Consider the following 17,819-nt stretch of genomic DNA (forward strand, 5'->3'; position numbering starts at 1 on the left):
GGGTTTGCAGCTTTGTGGCTATCAAACTTCTGGGGAAGGGGGAGGCGGGGAAGAGGGAAGTGTCAAGAGGCTCTTAATTGGGGAAAGTGTTACAAATCTGAATTCCAGGTAAGAGCTCAGATTCCTCCTGTGGAAAAACGCAGACAGCCATTTGCCCCAGAGCTCAACTCCAGCGCTGGGCGTCTGACTCCTTAAGGCAGCTATAGGGGTTAGAGGCAAAAAAAGAAAAAAAAAATCCATAAACACTGGGCTTAATGACTTACCAGAGCTTGTCAGGGGTGATCTTTACAGGGAAACATCTATGTAGAGATTGAATATGTCATTCACTTATAAAAAAGAGGAAGGAAAAAACCAGAATCCTATGAAAATTTCTTTAATTTTCACCTTCTGGAAATACATTCTTCATTTTTATTTCCATGATACAAAAATGTTAACTATCTAAGAATGATCTATATGAAGCAGATCTATGAAGTAGATCCAGGAAATTCTGTCGCTCTTGCGATCTGTTTCAACAGAGAAAGGGCTGGTGCATGTTGTAGATTTGTCATGATTCCACGCACACACGTACGCGCGCACACACGCCCATGGACGCACACACGCCACCCAAACAAACAGAGCAGATGACCAGGCTAAGACTGGAAGAGTGAGCGCAGCACTACAGGTAAAACAGAAATGAACTTTTTCACTCATACACTCCGCTCTGAGAAACTCACATCTTAAGAAAATAACTCTGCATAGATATGCCCCAGAGGCCAAGGCATATGTTAAGTTCCTTTCTGGGTTGATGCGGGAGACGTTTTCCTACTGGAGAAACAAGTTTGAGAGCTTAATATTCTCAGGCTGCTGTGGCGGGAAGCAGGCAGACACGGCCGATCTCTCCACCGGGAGACTGGAACCGCGTCCTGCCGCTGCCCCAGACTCTGAGCGTGAGAAGATGGATGAGAACCTCTCGAAGGTGGAAAGAGCTCAATCCCAAAGCCATGGTCACAGCATCCAAGAATCTCGGCTCTTTTGCATATTTCAGGGGTGACATTCCCCATCCGATGGATTCTTAAACACACTAATTCATGACAGGAAAAGTTTCACACAAGCAACAAGTAATTAGCTGGTTAATAATGCACACGTTCACGACAGCCTACAACCGTGCTGAGTGTCAGCAGGCAGTTTACATTAAAAAGGAAGAAAAGAAACACAGCTGCAAAAATAAAAACTGGCTTTTTTCAGGAGACATACTTGGTTTCAAACCCCTCCCATACCACATTTATTAAATTAAATACAGTATGGCTTCCAAATGTGCCGGCTGGCTCCTCCTCGGCGACAGTACCAGGAATTCGTTGTGCTCAGGTCTGGGTTACCACGTGTCAGGAACTTCAAAGAGCTTGGCAGAGCTGTCCGACAGGCTTCCTGGTGGGAAAGGACAAAGAAGATGAACACGGCGAGGACAGCACCTGGAGGAGAGGCGGCAGAAGGGCACGCAGCAGTGCCTGGTGCGGGGGCAAGGACAGCGTCGGCCAGGCCAGGGTAGGGCGGCTGCACAGCCTCAGCTGAAGAAGTCCATAGACAGGTCCTGTCTATGGAGAGGTGATGCCCCGGAACAGCACAAGCAGGATTAACGTAGGCCTCCCTGCCTCGGCTCGGGCGCCTCTATTTTATGGGGGTTAAAATGTGGATGCTTACAACGTTGCTCAGTGAGCACACGCACTGTATGCTTTGCTGGCCAGCTGGGCCACTAAGTGCTGGGCACTTAGTCCACTTAGTCTTCATAAAAGTCCAACACAGTGGTATCAATATCCCCATTTTACAGATGCAAGAACAGGCTCCGAGAGGCTGGGTAAGACGACCAGTCACACAGCTGGGGAGCGGCTGGGAGGGGATTTGGATCCTTCTACAGTCCCAGGAGACTGGGTTTCTCTGTGCTGCGGTGTACTGGCACCTAGATGAGAAATCTCAGGGGCTGGTGGCTATAGAGTGGCGGCTAGCTGACCAGTGGGGGTTCAGAGATCCCAAAAAGGGCCAGAGAAGCCTACAGCTTTTTTCAATTTCAGCAACATTGCCTGAGGTCTTCCTCGAGTGAAGGGCTTCTTCAGTTACAAACAGTGTCGCCCCAAAGCTAGCAGCCCTTCTCCTCTACTCATGCTACTTTCTGCAACGGCAGCAGCAGCACAGCTGGGTCAGAGCTGAGCGAGTGGGAATGAAGTCAGGAGAGAGCGTGTTCCCTACGGAAAGTGTGGCAGACCAGGCACTACTGCGAGAGCGGTGTCACGTGTTCCTGAAGCCATAAAGCAGGGCTGGCAGGAAAACTGGCAAAGGCGAGCCCAGCTGCTAACACTCCAAGATTTCAAAAGGGGAGAGAAGTCTTTGATGCTGCCTAAAATGGAGAGTAACTTTTAAAAATGGGTGTGTGTGTGTGTGTGTGTGCAGGGTCCCACAAAGCAGGAAATCGCTCAGCTGAGAGTGGCTGCTGTCAACTACAGGAATGCCTAAAGCTAATAGCTATAAACACACGAAATCATGGTGATTTCAGCTACAATGGGAATTCCCACTTCTGATCATTTCTTGAGATAAAATCCAGAGTGACAGGATGAGAAGACCAGGAGAGGGCTAAGTTGTCTCATCGCTGTGTTGAGCACGCATATCTCAGGACCCAGTACAGATTGCCAGGCTGCTCCCGAGAAGGGCCGAGGGGCAGCAGATGACCCACGTGACAAAGATTCCCAGGAGCCAGTTAGAAAGGGAATAAAGATGATTAAAAAACAAAACAAAATACAAACACTGCCCCCCCCAGAACAACTCAGTACTGCAGATGGCCCCTGATGCGACACAATGGCCTGAGCCTCAGCCACACTGTCATACAATACCTAATCAACATCCATAAGGGCATTTTTATAACTCACATATCAAAGAACTATTACAGCAGCCTGTTAGCCACTGTAAAGGTCACAGCTACAAGGCCAAACATGGGGAACTAAAGTAAATTAAAACTAGCTGAGAGGAAAAAAAGATCAATGCCTAAAAGCAACTGCACCGTCATATCTACAACAGCACCCGCTGTGGTCAGGCGGGAGTGTGTGTGAGTGAGGCCCCACGCTGTCCACACATAGGAAGGGACTCCATGAAGGGCTGGGGAGAAAGAACGGAATAAGCAAAAGCTCTGGGCTGAGCCAGTCTGGCCTGCCCATTGTACTAGCTGCGTGACTCAACAGCTCTCACGGCCTCATCTATAAGACGGACTGATACGACTTCATGCCACATAGGACTTCTGTGACGGAGCAAAGTTCCTGGCACGGAGCAAGGTTTTAATGCACATTAGGTCCCTTCCCCTTATCAACAAGGTGGCCCAATATTGAACACGGCTGTTCCCCAGGAAACCAACAGTCTGCTAGTTTCCACTGCCTAAAACGTGCAGCTCTGAGCAAGAAGGACGCGCACAGAGGACTCAGGGCTTGAGCAGCTCCGTCCCTCCACCAGTACTGGGACTGTCCTTTTTAGCCACTCTGATGGGTATACAGTGGCATCTCATAATGGCTTTGATTCGAATTTCCCTAATGACTAATAATGTTAAGTGTGTCTTCATGTGATTATTTGGCTTCCAAATCTCTTCTTTGGTGAAACATCTGTTCAGATCTTTTGCCCATTTTTTTCCTTGGGTTGTTTGTTTTCTCCTTATTGAGTTTTGAGAGTTCTTTATATATTCTGGATACAAGTCCTTTTGGGTGTTTTGCAAATTCTTCCAGACTGTGCTTTTCTTTTCATTCTCTTAACAGTATCTTTCAGATAGTTGAAGTTTTAAATTTTAATGATATTCAATTTATCAGATTTTATCTTGGATTATGCCTTTGGTGTCAAACCTAAGAAATCTTTGCCTGACTCAAGATTGCAAAGATTTTCTCTTATGTTTTTGTCTAGAAGTTTTATACAAAGTTTTAGGTTTTACATTTAGGGGTACAATCCATTTTGAGTTAATCTTTGAGTGTGATACGAGATAAGGATTGAGGTGGGAATGAACAATGGTGCAGCCACTTTGGAAAACAGTGTGCCTGTTTCTTATAAAGCTAAACATATAGTTACCATCTGAGCCAGCAAGTCCACTCTTGGGTATTTACCCAAAAGAAATGAAAACTTAGTTCATACAAAAACCTGTACACAAATGTTTATAGCAGCTAAATTCTAAAAACCAGTAACAACCTAAATGCCAACTGGCAAAATGGATAAACAGCAAAACGCCCATAAAACAGAATACTAGTCAGCAAGAAGGAACGGACCACTGATACATGCAACAACATGAATGAATCTCAAATGCATTATGCTAAGTGAAAGAAGCCGAATGAAAGACTCAGAAGGTTACCTATTGTATGGTTCCATTTAAATGGCATTCTGAAAAAGGCAAAATTACAGTCAGAGAAAGCAGATCAGTGGTTGCCAGGATGTAAGGGTGGTGGTAGGAGGGACGGACTATAAATTGGCATGAGGGAATCTTCTGGAATGATAAAACTGTTCTATATCTCGTATCTCCATCACCGTGATGATTAACATGACTGTAGACATTTGTCAAAACTCATCAAACTGTATACCTAAAGTCTATGACTTTTAATATATGTAAATTATATCTTAATAAACGCTGACCTTGCAAAAGATTATGCTGATAATTAAAATTATTTGACCAAGAGTTTTTTTAAATGGGGAAAAAACAGGATACTAAACTGCATATAGAGTATGATGCCAACTACGTATAAACATAATAGGCAGAGTAAAAACAATTGGTAGAGTACCAGGGAACTGTGGGGTTTAATTTCTTCTGTATTTCTTCTTTTACAGATTTTCACAGTGAGTATATTATTTTTATTAACAAAAACAACAAAGGAACTTAAAAAGGGGTAAACATGAAAGGTGACTGTTTCTGCTTATTTAGCTTTGAACTAAGTAGAGTTGAAAGGGAGAAGCTCTGAGAGGTAAGACATCTCTTCCCTCAGGTAAAGCCAAAACAGAGGCTAAAGAACAACACGGTACGCTGGAAATCTGCCATTGTAGCATTTTCTCCAGAGCGGAATTCTATATAGAGAAGATCCTTTGGGGTGCCATACAAAAGTTTTTGACTAGGAAATGCTCCAAAGGCCTGGTGATGGGGTGGTTTCCCACAGCAGGAAGGCAGGGCTCCCCCTGGGTGGCTTATGGGGAGCCCAGAGGGCTGCCAGGAGGAACAGGGAGGGCACGAACAGGCACTGATCACAGCACAGCACACACCTCATCTGCCACATTTAGGCTGTAAACCACATTTTAAGGGGGTGATTAAAAACTCCTGGGAAGGTCGCTGGACTTCCCTAGCCCGGTGGCATGGGGGACCGACAGCAACAACTGCAGATCTTGTTTCTGACTCTAAGGAGACCTGTAATTGCATGACGAGACTGCTGCTCTAAGTAGCTCCTAAAGGTTTAGACTGTTACCCTAAGGGTCTAAGCTTGAAAAGGTCAGCAGATTAGTCAAGACTGCAATAAAACTCATAGCTCCTGGCAAACATTTAAAGGTCTAATGTGCTGTGTTTCAAACATAAGGGGGAAAAAGACTTGGAATGTCTTCTCTATTACGAGACAAAAATCCCCAGGAACAGTCCATTCTCTTGGCACTCCTCCACGAAGGCTGCCTACAGGGCGCCGGGGGAACCTCCGGTATCGGAGTGTCCATGAGCATGTATTTTGAGGACAGCCAGTCTGCTCAGCATCAGGCCCCCGGAACACTGTTCACTTACTCAGCAAGTACATGTGTGCTGTGGAAACTCGTCCATCACACACTGTCTGAGGAACGTTTCCTAGAGATAGCAGATTCCAGCATAAATGGCGCACGGAACTCTTTGCCTTTATGTACCCACTGAGAATGTACCTTGAATTCCCCAGAGGAGAAGCAGACAGCACTACGAATCTACACTAATCGTAATCAACACAAACGGAGAGGACTTACAAGTTTGCTTCCTGAAAAGAGGATAGAAACAACAACACTTAAGAGAAAAATATTTGCTAAGTCCATAATATATACATCATAAGCTCCAAAAAAGAATGGTCGCTTGGATTTTTATCACATGATCACAAGAAAGTCCAGGTTGGTGACTGTTTCTGATCTAAGACAGCTGCCAGAACTGCCGTTGTAAGGAATCCTTTGCTGCCTCTGAAGTTCGGCCAGGTTTCACAGACTGCAGAGGGGGGCGACGTGCGAGTTCGGGATCAGACAGCCCGCCCCGCCACCCCCAACACCAGACATATTGGACTTTGCAAGTTTGTAATTCCTTGAGCCTTGGTCTCCTCTTGATAAACGGGAAATAACGGACAGAAATCCTTTCATTTAACTCTCTGAGGTGGTCACCACAGTCCATTTTACAAGTAAGAAGACGCAGACCTAACAATGTGACTTGCCCGAGGTCACAGAGCCCCTAATTCTGTCCCACAGGAAGGCTGGTGCTTTTAGACACAGTTTCCTCTTGTCAGCTCAGGATAAGAGGGACGCTGCATTGCAGCATTTTCAGAAGGACTAGACAATAAAGGGCGTCCCTGGCACAACGTGTGGTCCATGACACAAGCTTAAGCGGTCAGGTCTTCTGCACGCTAAGTCATTTTGTGATCTAGGAAGGGGTCTAGCACTTAACTCTTAGTGTATCTTAGATATTAAATGTCTAACTGTGAAAAATGATACTGTTTTGTGTGGAATTTACCGAGCACTGATTGTCCCAGGAATGCTAGAGGACACAGTATGCTTGGTCCTACTTCCTCCTTGGAAAACACGAAATTCCCTAGAGGTGGCACACTGTCTTTTATGTTTTCCATGCCCTCACTGACAGCGGTGGGCACCCAACACACCTTAGTGAACCCCGAGTACTACCTGTGAGGGTACTCTCCCCAGCAGGAGAGCCAGACCTGCCTTAGAACCTGCCTCTGCAGGACAGATGTAACCACACCGCACCGAACGCTAACACGGATCCTGCTAACGCCCAAACGAGGCCCTCCCAGCTCCTGGAGTGCTCTGCACCTCTGAGAGTTTAGCACAAACCCTTCCCAGGCCTGAACTCTGCTCTCACTCATTACAGGACCTTATCAAAGCAAGCGAGCAGTCAGAGTTGGTGGTTTCCAGGGGTTCAGCGCCTGATCTCTTGACCTACATGCTGCTGAGATTGTTAGGAGTAAAGGCTTACACAAACCAGCTGAAAAGCACCCACTACGCTTCCACTCTCGCACCGTTGGAAGGTCTCACCCGGTGAATGGCGCTCAAGAGGAAAGCTCCAATCTCTCAGATTCTCTGATTCAACTACAAGTTGTCAAGACGTTTCTTTCTCTTTCGTTTTTAGCAGGACTGACAAAGAAGTACAAAATCTATCACGTTTTTAGCTCAAATCTTGAGGCACTGACAGCTTTACTGTCAATGGGAGGGAAAAAAACTATTTTAATGACGGTATTATAAATTCAAAACCCCAAATAACTCAAAAAAAGTTTTTACTTAAAACGACAAAAGTTATAAAAGGAGCTAATCTATTAACGCAGTCTATTATTAGGTATTTTAATTTTAACACCTTTAAGATTATGCTGAGATAGAAGGAAAGAAACCTAAAATCTTCTCCCTGAGAAGTACCAGATAAGCTGAAAAATTCAAAAAAGAATGAGATACGAAGAAAGAGAGGGAACCCTCCCTCGCCCAGTCACGTTCGGAGCGATCTCAAAAAGTCACGCTAACATTTAATATTTAACATTGGTTGAGCAGGTACAATGTGGCCGTGGGAACAAGATCTCACAGATGAAGAGTGAGTACACTACAGATTAAAAACATCGTTAGGGAAAGGAAGGGAGGCAGGGAAAGGGAGACGCGCAGGTTCAGGGAGACGCTAAACTATACAATCCAGGCTTCAGACGAGAGTTTGTTTTCCCTTCAAGTTAAGCTTTGGTATAATGTATAAGAAGCACATGCAACATTTTTGCTGCTTCTTTGATTTCATTAATATCAATGAGATTCAGAAAATTCCCTACGGTCAGATGGGGCCACGTGCAAAAAGAGGGCTTAAGTACAACACAATGAAGCCTCAGCCCGGGTGTGAACAGGATTCCGGTGCTTCGTGACCTTCCTCTGATTCGACTGTTGCTTCTGCTTCCGGATGTGAAACAAAGGAGAGGATACTCGCAGCCAGGCAGCATCCCTCTCACCCTGAGCAGACAAGAGGAACCTGTGTCTAAAAGCGCCAGCGTTCTTGTAGGACACAGTTAGGGGCTCTGTGACCTTGGGCAGTCACATAACCCTTTAGGACTCTGTCCTCTTACGTGTAGAATGGACTGTGCTGACCGCCTCAGAGAGTTAAATGAAAGCATTCTGTCCAGCGTGAAGTGCCCTCTGAACCCTTAGCAAGTGTCAGTCAGCAGAGCTCTCGGTACTGTCGTCGTGACTGCCGCCTGCTCAGGTGATGCAGACTCCTGAGCGGGGAGTGGCCTTCTCAGAGGCGGGCGGGCCAGCGAGCCCCTTCCTCGCCCCCACGCCCGCACCGCACTGGGTCTGTGCACGCAGGGCTGCGTTAGGTCACGGGCCTCCACGGCACGTCTGGGGGACGGAGGGGCCGCGGCACTCGGCTTCACAGGGCCCGGGCTCACCTTCGGGTCCGGCCCCTTACTAACTCCACGGCCCTGCATGGTCTCTTCACCTCCCTGAGCCCAGACATCTGCAGCGCTAGAAGAGGATGGCAATTCCTCTCTCAGGGCTGTCGTGAGGATGAAATTAACTAGGGAGAGAAAAGGCTCCTACTCCATGTCTAGCACATGGTAGGCTCTCAAACTGCGTTCATTTCCTGTTTCCTTTGCCCCTTACGTAATTCTGCTTAGAAGAGAAATCCAGGCTGTCGGGGGTTTGCTGGGAACAGTGAAAACTCTGCCACTGAAAATAACATGTGTAGGAGCAGGCCTTCGTGCAAATATAAGTGCACATTTAACAGACTGAGGCCACTTAAACACATCGGCAAAACCTCTAAACCAAGGAGGAGAGAGAGAAGACTACCAAAGTGGACTATCTTTTTTTCCTTTTTTTTTGAGGAAGATTAGCCCTGAGCTAACTGCTGCCAATCCTCCTCTTTTTGCTGAGGAAGACTGGCCCTGAGCTAACATCCGTGCCCATCTTCCTCTACTTTATATGTGGGATGCCTACCACAGCATGGCATGCCAAGCGGTGCCATGCCCGCCAAAGCAGAATGTGCGCACTTCACTGCTGCGCCACCAGGACGGCCCCCGGAATAACCATCTTTAACAAGGAGTTCCCCACCAAGCCTTACTCTATCAAGAGTCAGGGCATTTTAGGTATTCCTCAAATTAAATTAAATTGATCCTAAAAACCACGGAGACTACATGGGCTCTCCCACCAACTGAAGCCATGCTCTAATTTCTCCCCCAAACACGAGTTTCTAGAGCACTAAAGAGTATACGATGCCAGGACTTTAGTAAGATCTGATACAAACCTGCTGGAGAAAGGTCTTTCTTCATTCTTTTCAATTTCTTGGCCTTTTTCCTTCCCTCTGAGAGGGATTCTGCACAGGAATCTGTCTGCTCAAGCTCAGCGTCAGAAAGCTCCTCCGATACTCTGGCCTCCAAGCCAGCTTCTGCTCGACTGGGACTCAGGGTTCTCTTTCCTACTGTGCCGGTAGCTGTAAGACTGAAACGCAAACAGTGGAACAACATGAAAGGTGTTAAGAGTAACAGGAAGACTAGCCTATAAAAATATTTTAATACGCTTAATTCCATTAACACTTAACTAGCAGTCAACCACATGGGCGGCTGCCGCCTGTAGATGAAAGTTGAAGACCTTATCACGACCCGAAGTCTAAAAGTTTACCCATGACAAGCTTCTTCAGCACCAAGTTCTACACTATGCTTGTGCATAGATATACACAAATCTAAACTGTTCTTAGTGCTTCAAAGAACAAATTTTTAAAGCAAATCCCTGGTCTCTATTTTGGTAGAGCTCCTGTAACAGAAGAGTAGAAGAGAAGAGCAGAGCTGCTATAACAAATAATGGTCTTGATTACATCAAATCAGAAGATGGCATTGTTAGCTTCATGACTGCCTAATGGATACACAGAGAACAGAAGGGTTCTTGAGTCTGGCGGCTATCACACTGCTCATGCATTTGAATACGCTTACAGGGCATGCTCCACCTTCATCTAATTCTCTTCTACTCCAAAAAGGTGACTTGTCAAATTCATAATGAAACCTGGCTTCATTTTTAAAGCTTTATAGGATCTGACATGTTGAATTAAATCAGATTAATGTCCAGATTTTTCCTTAAGAAAATATGTTCCCTGAAATACAACTTGATAAAAACAGAGACCACATGGCCAGTGTGAGTCCTGCCTCCTCTAAATGGGCCTTACAAATAGACTTTTTATTATAGGCCCCAAGTTATGAAAAGCATAAAAAAATCAAGTCATTCCGCTTAAGGGAGGCCACTGAAGCAAAGAGAGGGGGTGGAGCGAGGGAGAGAGAAAACTCAAACGTACTCCAATTTAAGCATTCCCTAGGAAGTGAACACTTAAAATGTTACATATAAAAAACTCTGGCTACCCAATTATTTTAGTTCCTCTGTGTTACTCCCGCACTCACATCTTCTCTGTACTTGACAGTTGTTCACTCATGTAAAGAAGGAGGAGAATAAACTGCTTCCCTGGTGGTTCTTAGAAGCCAGAGGAAGCGGAACGGGGCTTAGAGTACAGGGCCTCTTAAGACTGGCTGGCTGGCTTTGCATTTGTCATCTTTTTCACATCTATTACACGCAGCTTTCTGAAACATCTCTTTTACTGAACAGATGTGGAGAAAGGGGGGGTATTAAAAACTCATGCTAAAGTTTACTGGTTAAAAACTGATAATATCTTTAAAAAACTTTGGCTGGTTTCAGACAATCTGGAAAACTCAGGGGGTATAAATAAGAAAATAATGACCCACTCTCATATCACAAAAGGGGAAGAGGACTAAAAATTCCTCTGAGCAGCAAATCCTGGAACCGGTTGACTTAGACGTAAATGTTTAATGAAAACTCAGCTGGAACCATCGATATTAAAAATACTTCAAGAAATACAAAGTCCAGAAATAGCCCCAATGCATACAAAATCCAGTGTGATGTCTCAAATTACTGGTGCAAAGATGGACTTTTAAACTTTCTTACTATAACTCACAATCCGGATGCAATAAAAGATTTATAAATTTGATCTCATAAAAATAAAAATCTTTTGCACGGCAGTAAATAACATGAGCCAAGTCAAAAAACAAATGACAAACCAGGAGAAAATATTTGTAACATATATCACAACTAGAGAGTTAATGTTCTTAATATACAAATAACACTCAAAATTGAAGGAAAAAAGACCAAAACTCCTAGAAGAAAATGGGCAAAGCTATGAATAAACAACCCCCCCACACACCTTAAGCACATGAAAAGATGTTCAATTCCATTCATAATGCAAAATAAAATGACACTGAAATATTGTTTCTCACCCACTAGATTAGCAAAAATATCCAAAAGCTTGGTAAACTATTCTATTCACGGAACTGGAGAAAGAGGCTCTCATACATGGCTGATAAGAATGCAAAATCCACAAGCTACTCTTATGAAGGGGAATGTGGCGATGTCTAACAAAACTACACATTCATTTTCTCTTTGAGCTAGGAATCCCACTTGTAGGAATTTAGAAGACACGCCTCCAACAATGCATAAATATTATGCACAAGGTTCTTCACTGCAGCATTATTTGTAATTGCAAGATATTGCAGGGGCTGGCCCCATGGCCGAGTGGTTAAGTTTGCACGCTCTGCTTTGGCGGCCCAGGGTTTCGCCAGTTCGGATCCTGGGCGCACACATAGCACCGCTCATCAAGCCATGCTGAGGCGGCGTCCCACATGCCACAACTAGAAGGACCCACAACTAAAAAATATACAACTATGTACTGGGGGGCTTTGGGGAGAAAAAGGAAAAATAAAATAAAAAAAAAAAGATATTGCAAAGTGCCTAAATGTCTAAGAACATTGGCACACACAATCAGAGAAGTACTAAGCAGTTACAAGAAAGAATGGAGAGCTCAAAGAACTGATGTGGAATAATTTCCAGTGAAAAAGGTGAAGAAAAGCAAAGTGCAGACGAGGCATTTCCGAGTCCGGTCTTCCCAATCGCGCGGGGTGCGGGGAAAACGGCACACACCCTGAACTCTTCAGTAGGCGGGCTTCTGTAGCGGAACGAGGGAAGCAATGCTGCAAATACTTCGATGCATTACAGTACTGAGCAAATGAGTAAATCTGTTGATGTGGCTGGAAGACAGACAGATAAAGAAATCGGGGAAGGCAAGGAAGAACCCTGTGGGGATGAAATGGAATTGAACATACGGGGTTGGGCTTGTGACTTCTAAAATAACTATGTGCATATGTGTATACATACATGTGTGTGCATATACGTATGGTTATGAATGTGTGTACATCCGTACACATATTTCCCAGCTCTGTCCACTGAAAGGACCTGGAAGCAAAGAAATCCCAGCAGCAATGAGCACATCTAGTGTCCAGATCTTAGTTTCTAATACCATAGCCCAGTCAAAAAACCAAGGCTCCTTGAAGAAGTGGCTGATTTCAGGGCTGGTAAAGGAGGTTCAAAACGAGCCTGGACCATGTTGCAATACCACAAAGTAGGAAACTGCTCAAGAAATGATGGCGCATGCACAGGGACGCAGGAGCCAGTGAGAAAGGACGCCCACTGGCCACGTAGTGGAGCACCAAAATAATTAAGGGGCAATAATAAAGTCTAAACCATTGAAAAAATAGGAACCCAAGAGTCTACACCAATATATAACACAGAGGAGAAGGGCGAGCTCTGAATCACAGATGAATGCTGACTATGAAATGGTAAAGGCAGAAAGAGATGGAGTTGGCAAATCATCCTCTTGCGACCATCACATAAAGAAAGGCTGAGGCAAAAATCATCAAGAGATGCTGAATCTGGGGAGGTATTTTGAGAAGAGCAGGATATTTGCATGGTCTTAAAGTGTCTCTTCACAGACTGACATCCCGAGAACACAACATCTTATGTGGTATTCTGGTCAGGACTGTATAACCTGAATGTAATCACAAAGAAACATCAGACAAACCCAGATGAAAAACATTTCATTGACAAAAAGTAGGGAGGGGAGCTGGTGTTCTTCAAAGATGTCATTGTCATAAAAAAGACTAAAGAGACATGAAAACTAGGTGCAACACCTTATCCATAGACTGGATCTTATGCTGGGTCATAGACTGGATCTGATATTGGAGGGGAAAAAGCAATAAAGACCACATTGGATCAAATAACAAAGCTGGGATAGGAAGAGCAGACTGAAGTATTGTATCAATGTTGAGCTACTGAGGTTGGTAACCGCACTACAAGCATGTAAGAGAGTGCCCTTATTTAGAGCATTTAGGGATAAAGGACCATGATGTATCTAACTCCCTTCAGATAGTTCAGAAAAAAAAACGTGTATGGGGGGGCGGACAGAGAGGGAGAGAAAACTCGACACACAGAGTACGTGTTTACAGATAGGGAGGGAGAGGAAAAGAGAGAGAAGGAAGAAAAGAGAGCATGCGCACAGAAAGCAAAAACCAAATGGAGCAAGATGTTAACCACAGATGTATCTGGATAGGGTGTATCAGTGTTCTCTGTAATATCTGTGTGACTTTTTCTCAAGTTTGAAATTATTTCCAAATTAAAAGCAAAAAAAAAAAAAGAATTATTGGAGATACCTGACAAGCTTGATGTGTAATAAATAAGGAAAAGTGCATTTCATTGAGGAACACCTTCTGATGCCTGCTGTGACACAATCCAGGACTGAAGTGTGTGTGTGCTTATACCCGACTAATAAATACATTATCAACCTATTAACACAAGGGGGAAGCTGCCCTGACCATTAACAAAATGTCCCATTTGATACAACTGAATCCCTCTGCAGCCGCCCGGGCTCCCGCCCTCAGAGCCAGCATCTGCCCCTCTGCATTTTTCAATGCCTAAGCCCTGGCTCCTTCTGAAGCACACTTTATTATCCAGTAACATTCCACCAACATAACGAGTGCCTCCCTCAGGCCACCTCCACCTCCAGGCCTACCCATTTCACTCCTTTCTGCTGCCATGCCAGCTCTTTCCTCACTCACTGCTGCTATGGGCCCTGCTCCTCTTGCCCCTAGACTATTAAAACAGAATCCTAATTGGTCAGTCTCTCCCTCTCCGCCTCTTTCCAGACTCCCTTCCCCTTCAAATCCATTGCTTCCAAAGTTGCCGAACTTCTTCCAAAGCAGAAATTTGATCAAAATATTCCCAGCTCAAAAATTTCTATCGCTCTCCACTACAAAGCTAAATTTAAACTGCTTGGCATAGCATTCAGGATCCTCTGTCATCTGGGTCGCAATCTGCTTTTCTAGCCTTATCTTCCACAAGGTGGCTAAGCTGCAAAGACAACATGCGTTGACCTTAATGAATTCCATTACATGCACTCTTCCAGACATATCCACTGTCCCATTAGTGGGCTGATCAGCCCCTATCCAGCCTACAGTTTCCATTTCACTGTTGCAGTGTGTGCCAAGGCCCTACTGGCCATCTCTTCCTGCTCAAATACCACCAGCCTCTAAGAATGTTCCCCAGTTCCTACGTTCAATGTTCCCTTGCTTCCATGCTGCCCGTAACACTCTGCTTGTCTGTCTCGGGGGCCCTTAAGTCATTCACCCTTATTATTTATAATAAACAAAAAGTGGAAACAGTGCAGGTGTCCAGCAAAGCAGCACAGAGGACAAACTGTGGTATATGTATACAATGAAAACCAATTCAGTGTTTTCCATTGGTTAACCACCAGGGCCCGGTGGTTAAGTTTGCATGCTCTGCTTCAGCGGCCCAGGGTTTTGCCGGTTTGAATCCTGGGCACGGACATGGCATCACTCATCAGGCCACGCTGAGGCGGCGTCCCACATAGCACAACCAAAGGGACCTACAACTAGAATATACAACTACGTACGGGGGAGCTTTGGGGAGAAGAAGAAGAAGAAGAAAAAAAGAAGATTGGCAACAGACGTTAACTCAGGTGCCAATCTTTAAAAAAATAAAAACAATTCGGCATGTAACAATAAGGAACTACTGATATACACAACAACATGGAGGAATCTCAAAAACATTCTAAGTGAATAAAGCCTTCACATAAAAGAGTGGGTATTTCACAATTCCATTTATATGAAATTCCAGAAACGTCTGCTAAACTATGGAGAAAAGAATTCAGAATGGTGGAGGTGGGCAGCGGGCAGGCAGGGATGGATGGGGAGAACCTGAGGGAACTTTCTGTGGGGGATGTTAACGCTCTGTATCTTTACAGGAGTATGCTTTTGTCAAAACTCATACTTTAACATTAGGTGGATATTCTATAAACATAGGGATTAAGTGATTAATTGTAGCATTAATTGAAACTGATGTTTTTATAGGCATTTGCTGGAAGACATTATTTTTATCCTAACCGTAAGTTATTGTGGTATTTTTGACCAACTAGGCCCATGAATCTGCAATGCTCCTCTCCACAAACATCTGAGAGTCTACTGTGCCCCAGGGACTATGCCAGAACCTTGCCTCTGGAAGGTTCTTGTTCGTATGTAAGTTTTAAGTTTACAAAGCACTTTCAAAACATTTTCCCAATTAATTTACAACATATTTCTTAGGTCCTAATCTGTAGTTTCTGCTCTCAAATAAGAACCCTTTGCTTCCTAGGAAGGGTTGTGGTTTATCGGATGCCCTGCCTGAGACAGCCCTCAGATATGTGTGAAATTAATATATTTCACATGCCTAAATATGTGGATGTATGAAATATCCACATGGGCACAAAATTCTCTCAACTATCGTTCTCTAGTAAAACTAAAAGCTGTGATTATATCCCATAAAGCTTAACGAAAGCAGTTTTGGATCAAAACTAGTTTTTACTATACATTGAAAACCAGACACAGAAGTAGTGCCTTTACATTTGTGATTATTTATACACTTTCAAGGCACAGTTGCGTGTGTGTGTAGGTATGTATACATACTCTCAGCATATGCATGTTGGTAAGATAGTCCTTTACAGGTTGATTTTAAAGGTCAAAGGTCAAAATGAAAATCAGGCCACAGAACCTCCCATGGGTCTGAGCTCATTCTGCGTGCAGAATTATAATGCACAAAGTACGAATGTGAAGCGCACACTTAAATCCACTGAAGAAGCGGTGATTAATTAAAAATTAAAATATTAGAGACACAACTTAGTTATGACAAAATTGAACATTAAACCTTGATTAGCATTTATATGGGAGATGCAAACAATAAGCCATCCTACTTATAATGGCTATTAGGTCAAACTTCGAATTTTGCTGTAAGTTAAGATATTACTAACAATGCAGCAACTACAAATCGAATTCTGCGTGGGTGAGTATCTCCAATAACTTCCTCTTTTTAGTAGAAAAAATGTTTGCTTATTAGGTCATATTTATAAGCTCCTACAAATACCTTTTGCTGTAAAAACTACAAAAATCTGGCTGTCCCATAAGATTTTCCCCCTCTTTATTTTAAATTAGGATATTATTTACATGCAATAAAATTCACTCATTTTAAGTGTTCAGTTTAGCTAATTTGGGAATTGCATAGAACCATGTAAGCACTACAGCAATCAAGATATAGAACAGTTCCTTTTCTCCAAAAAGATTCTTTGTGCCATTTTGTACTCAATCCCCTTCCTGTGGCCACTGATCTGCTGTGGTTCCTACAGTTTTGCCTTTTCTAGAAGTTCATACGAATGAAATCATACAGTACGTTATCTACTCTTTCGTGTTTGGCTCTTTCACTTAGCATAATACTCTGAGAACCAGCCACAAAGCTGGAAGTACTGGTGTTTCATTCCTTTTATTACTGAGTAGTACCTAGTTCATAGTATGGCTATACCACAATTCATTTATTCACTTACCAGTTGTTGGACATTTGTGCTGCTTCCAATTTTTTGCTATTGTAAATATGAACATCTGTGTAAAGACTTTTCTGAGTTTTCATGTTTTTTATTGTGGTAAAATACACATAACATAAAACTTACCATCGTAACCATTTTTAAGAGTAGGGTGCGGTGGTATGAAGTACATTTATATTGTTGTGCAACCATTACCACCATCCATCTCCAGAACTCTTTTCATCTTGCAGAACTGAAACTCCATGTCCATTAAACAATAACTCCCCACGCCCCTCTCCCTCCCAACCCCTGGCAACCACCGTTCTACTTTCTGTCTCTGATTTTGACTACTTTAGGGGTCTCATATAAGTGGAATCATACAGAATTTGTTCTTTTGTGACTGGCTTATTTCACTTAGCATAATGTCAAGCAAGGTTCATCCATGTTGTAGTATGTGTCAGAATTTCCTTCCTTTTTAAGGCTGAATGATACTCCACTGTACATATATTTCATATTTTGCTTATGTATGCATCTGTCAATGGACGCTTGGGGTGTTTCTTTAGCTACTACGAATAATGCTGCTACAGATATGGGTATACAAATATCTCTTCAAGACCTTGCTTTTAATTCTTTTGGGTATATACTAAGAAGTGCAATGGTTGGATCATATTGTTAATCTATTTTTAGTTTTTTGAAGAACCACCATCCCGCTTTCTATAATAACTATACCATTTTCCATTTCTACCAACAGAGCACAAGATTCCAATTTCTCCATATCCTGACCAACACCTGTTATTTTCTGTTTTTGTTTTGTTGTTTTTTTGATGGTAGCCATCCTAATGGGTGTGAGGTGGTATCTCATTGTGGG

General features: G+C 43.6%; 1 protein-coding gene across 2 annotated transcripts in view; it reads right to left on the reverse strand.

The window, feature by feature from the left end:
• Positions 1 to 1,160: 1,160 nt before the first annotated feature.
• The window catches only part of PARN (poly(A)-specific ribonuclease), a 149,471-nt gene continuing 132,812 nt past the window's right edge, over positions 1,161 to 17,819 (reverse strand). For both annotated transcript variants that reach the window (XM_046667652.1, XM_046667656.1), the window contains 2 exons: positions 9,467 to 9,660; positions 1,161 to 1,404 (listed from right to left, as the gene is read on the reverse strand). In XM_046667652.1, the coding sequence (XP_046523608.1) occupies positions 1,352 to 1,404; positions 9,467 to 9,660 (247 nt within the window). In that variant the 3' untranslated portion in view covers positions 1,161 to 1,351. The remainder of the gene's footprint in view (positions 1,405 to 9,466; positions 9,661 to 17,819) is intronic.

Source organism: Equus quagga, chromosome 7 (assembly GCF_021613505.1).
Source record: "Equus quagga isolate Etosha38 chromosome 7, UCLA_HA_Equagga_1.0, whole genome shotgun sequence".
Taxonomy (NCBI): domain Eukaryota; kingdom Metazoa; phylum Chordata; class Mammalia; order Perissodactyla; family Equidae; genus Equus; species Equus quagga.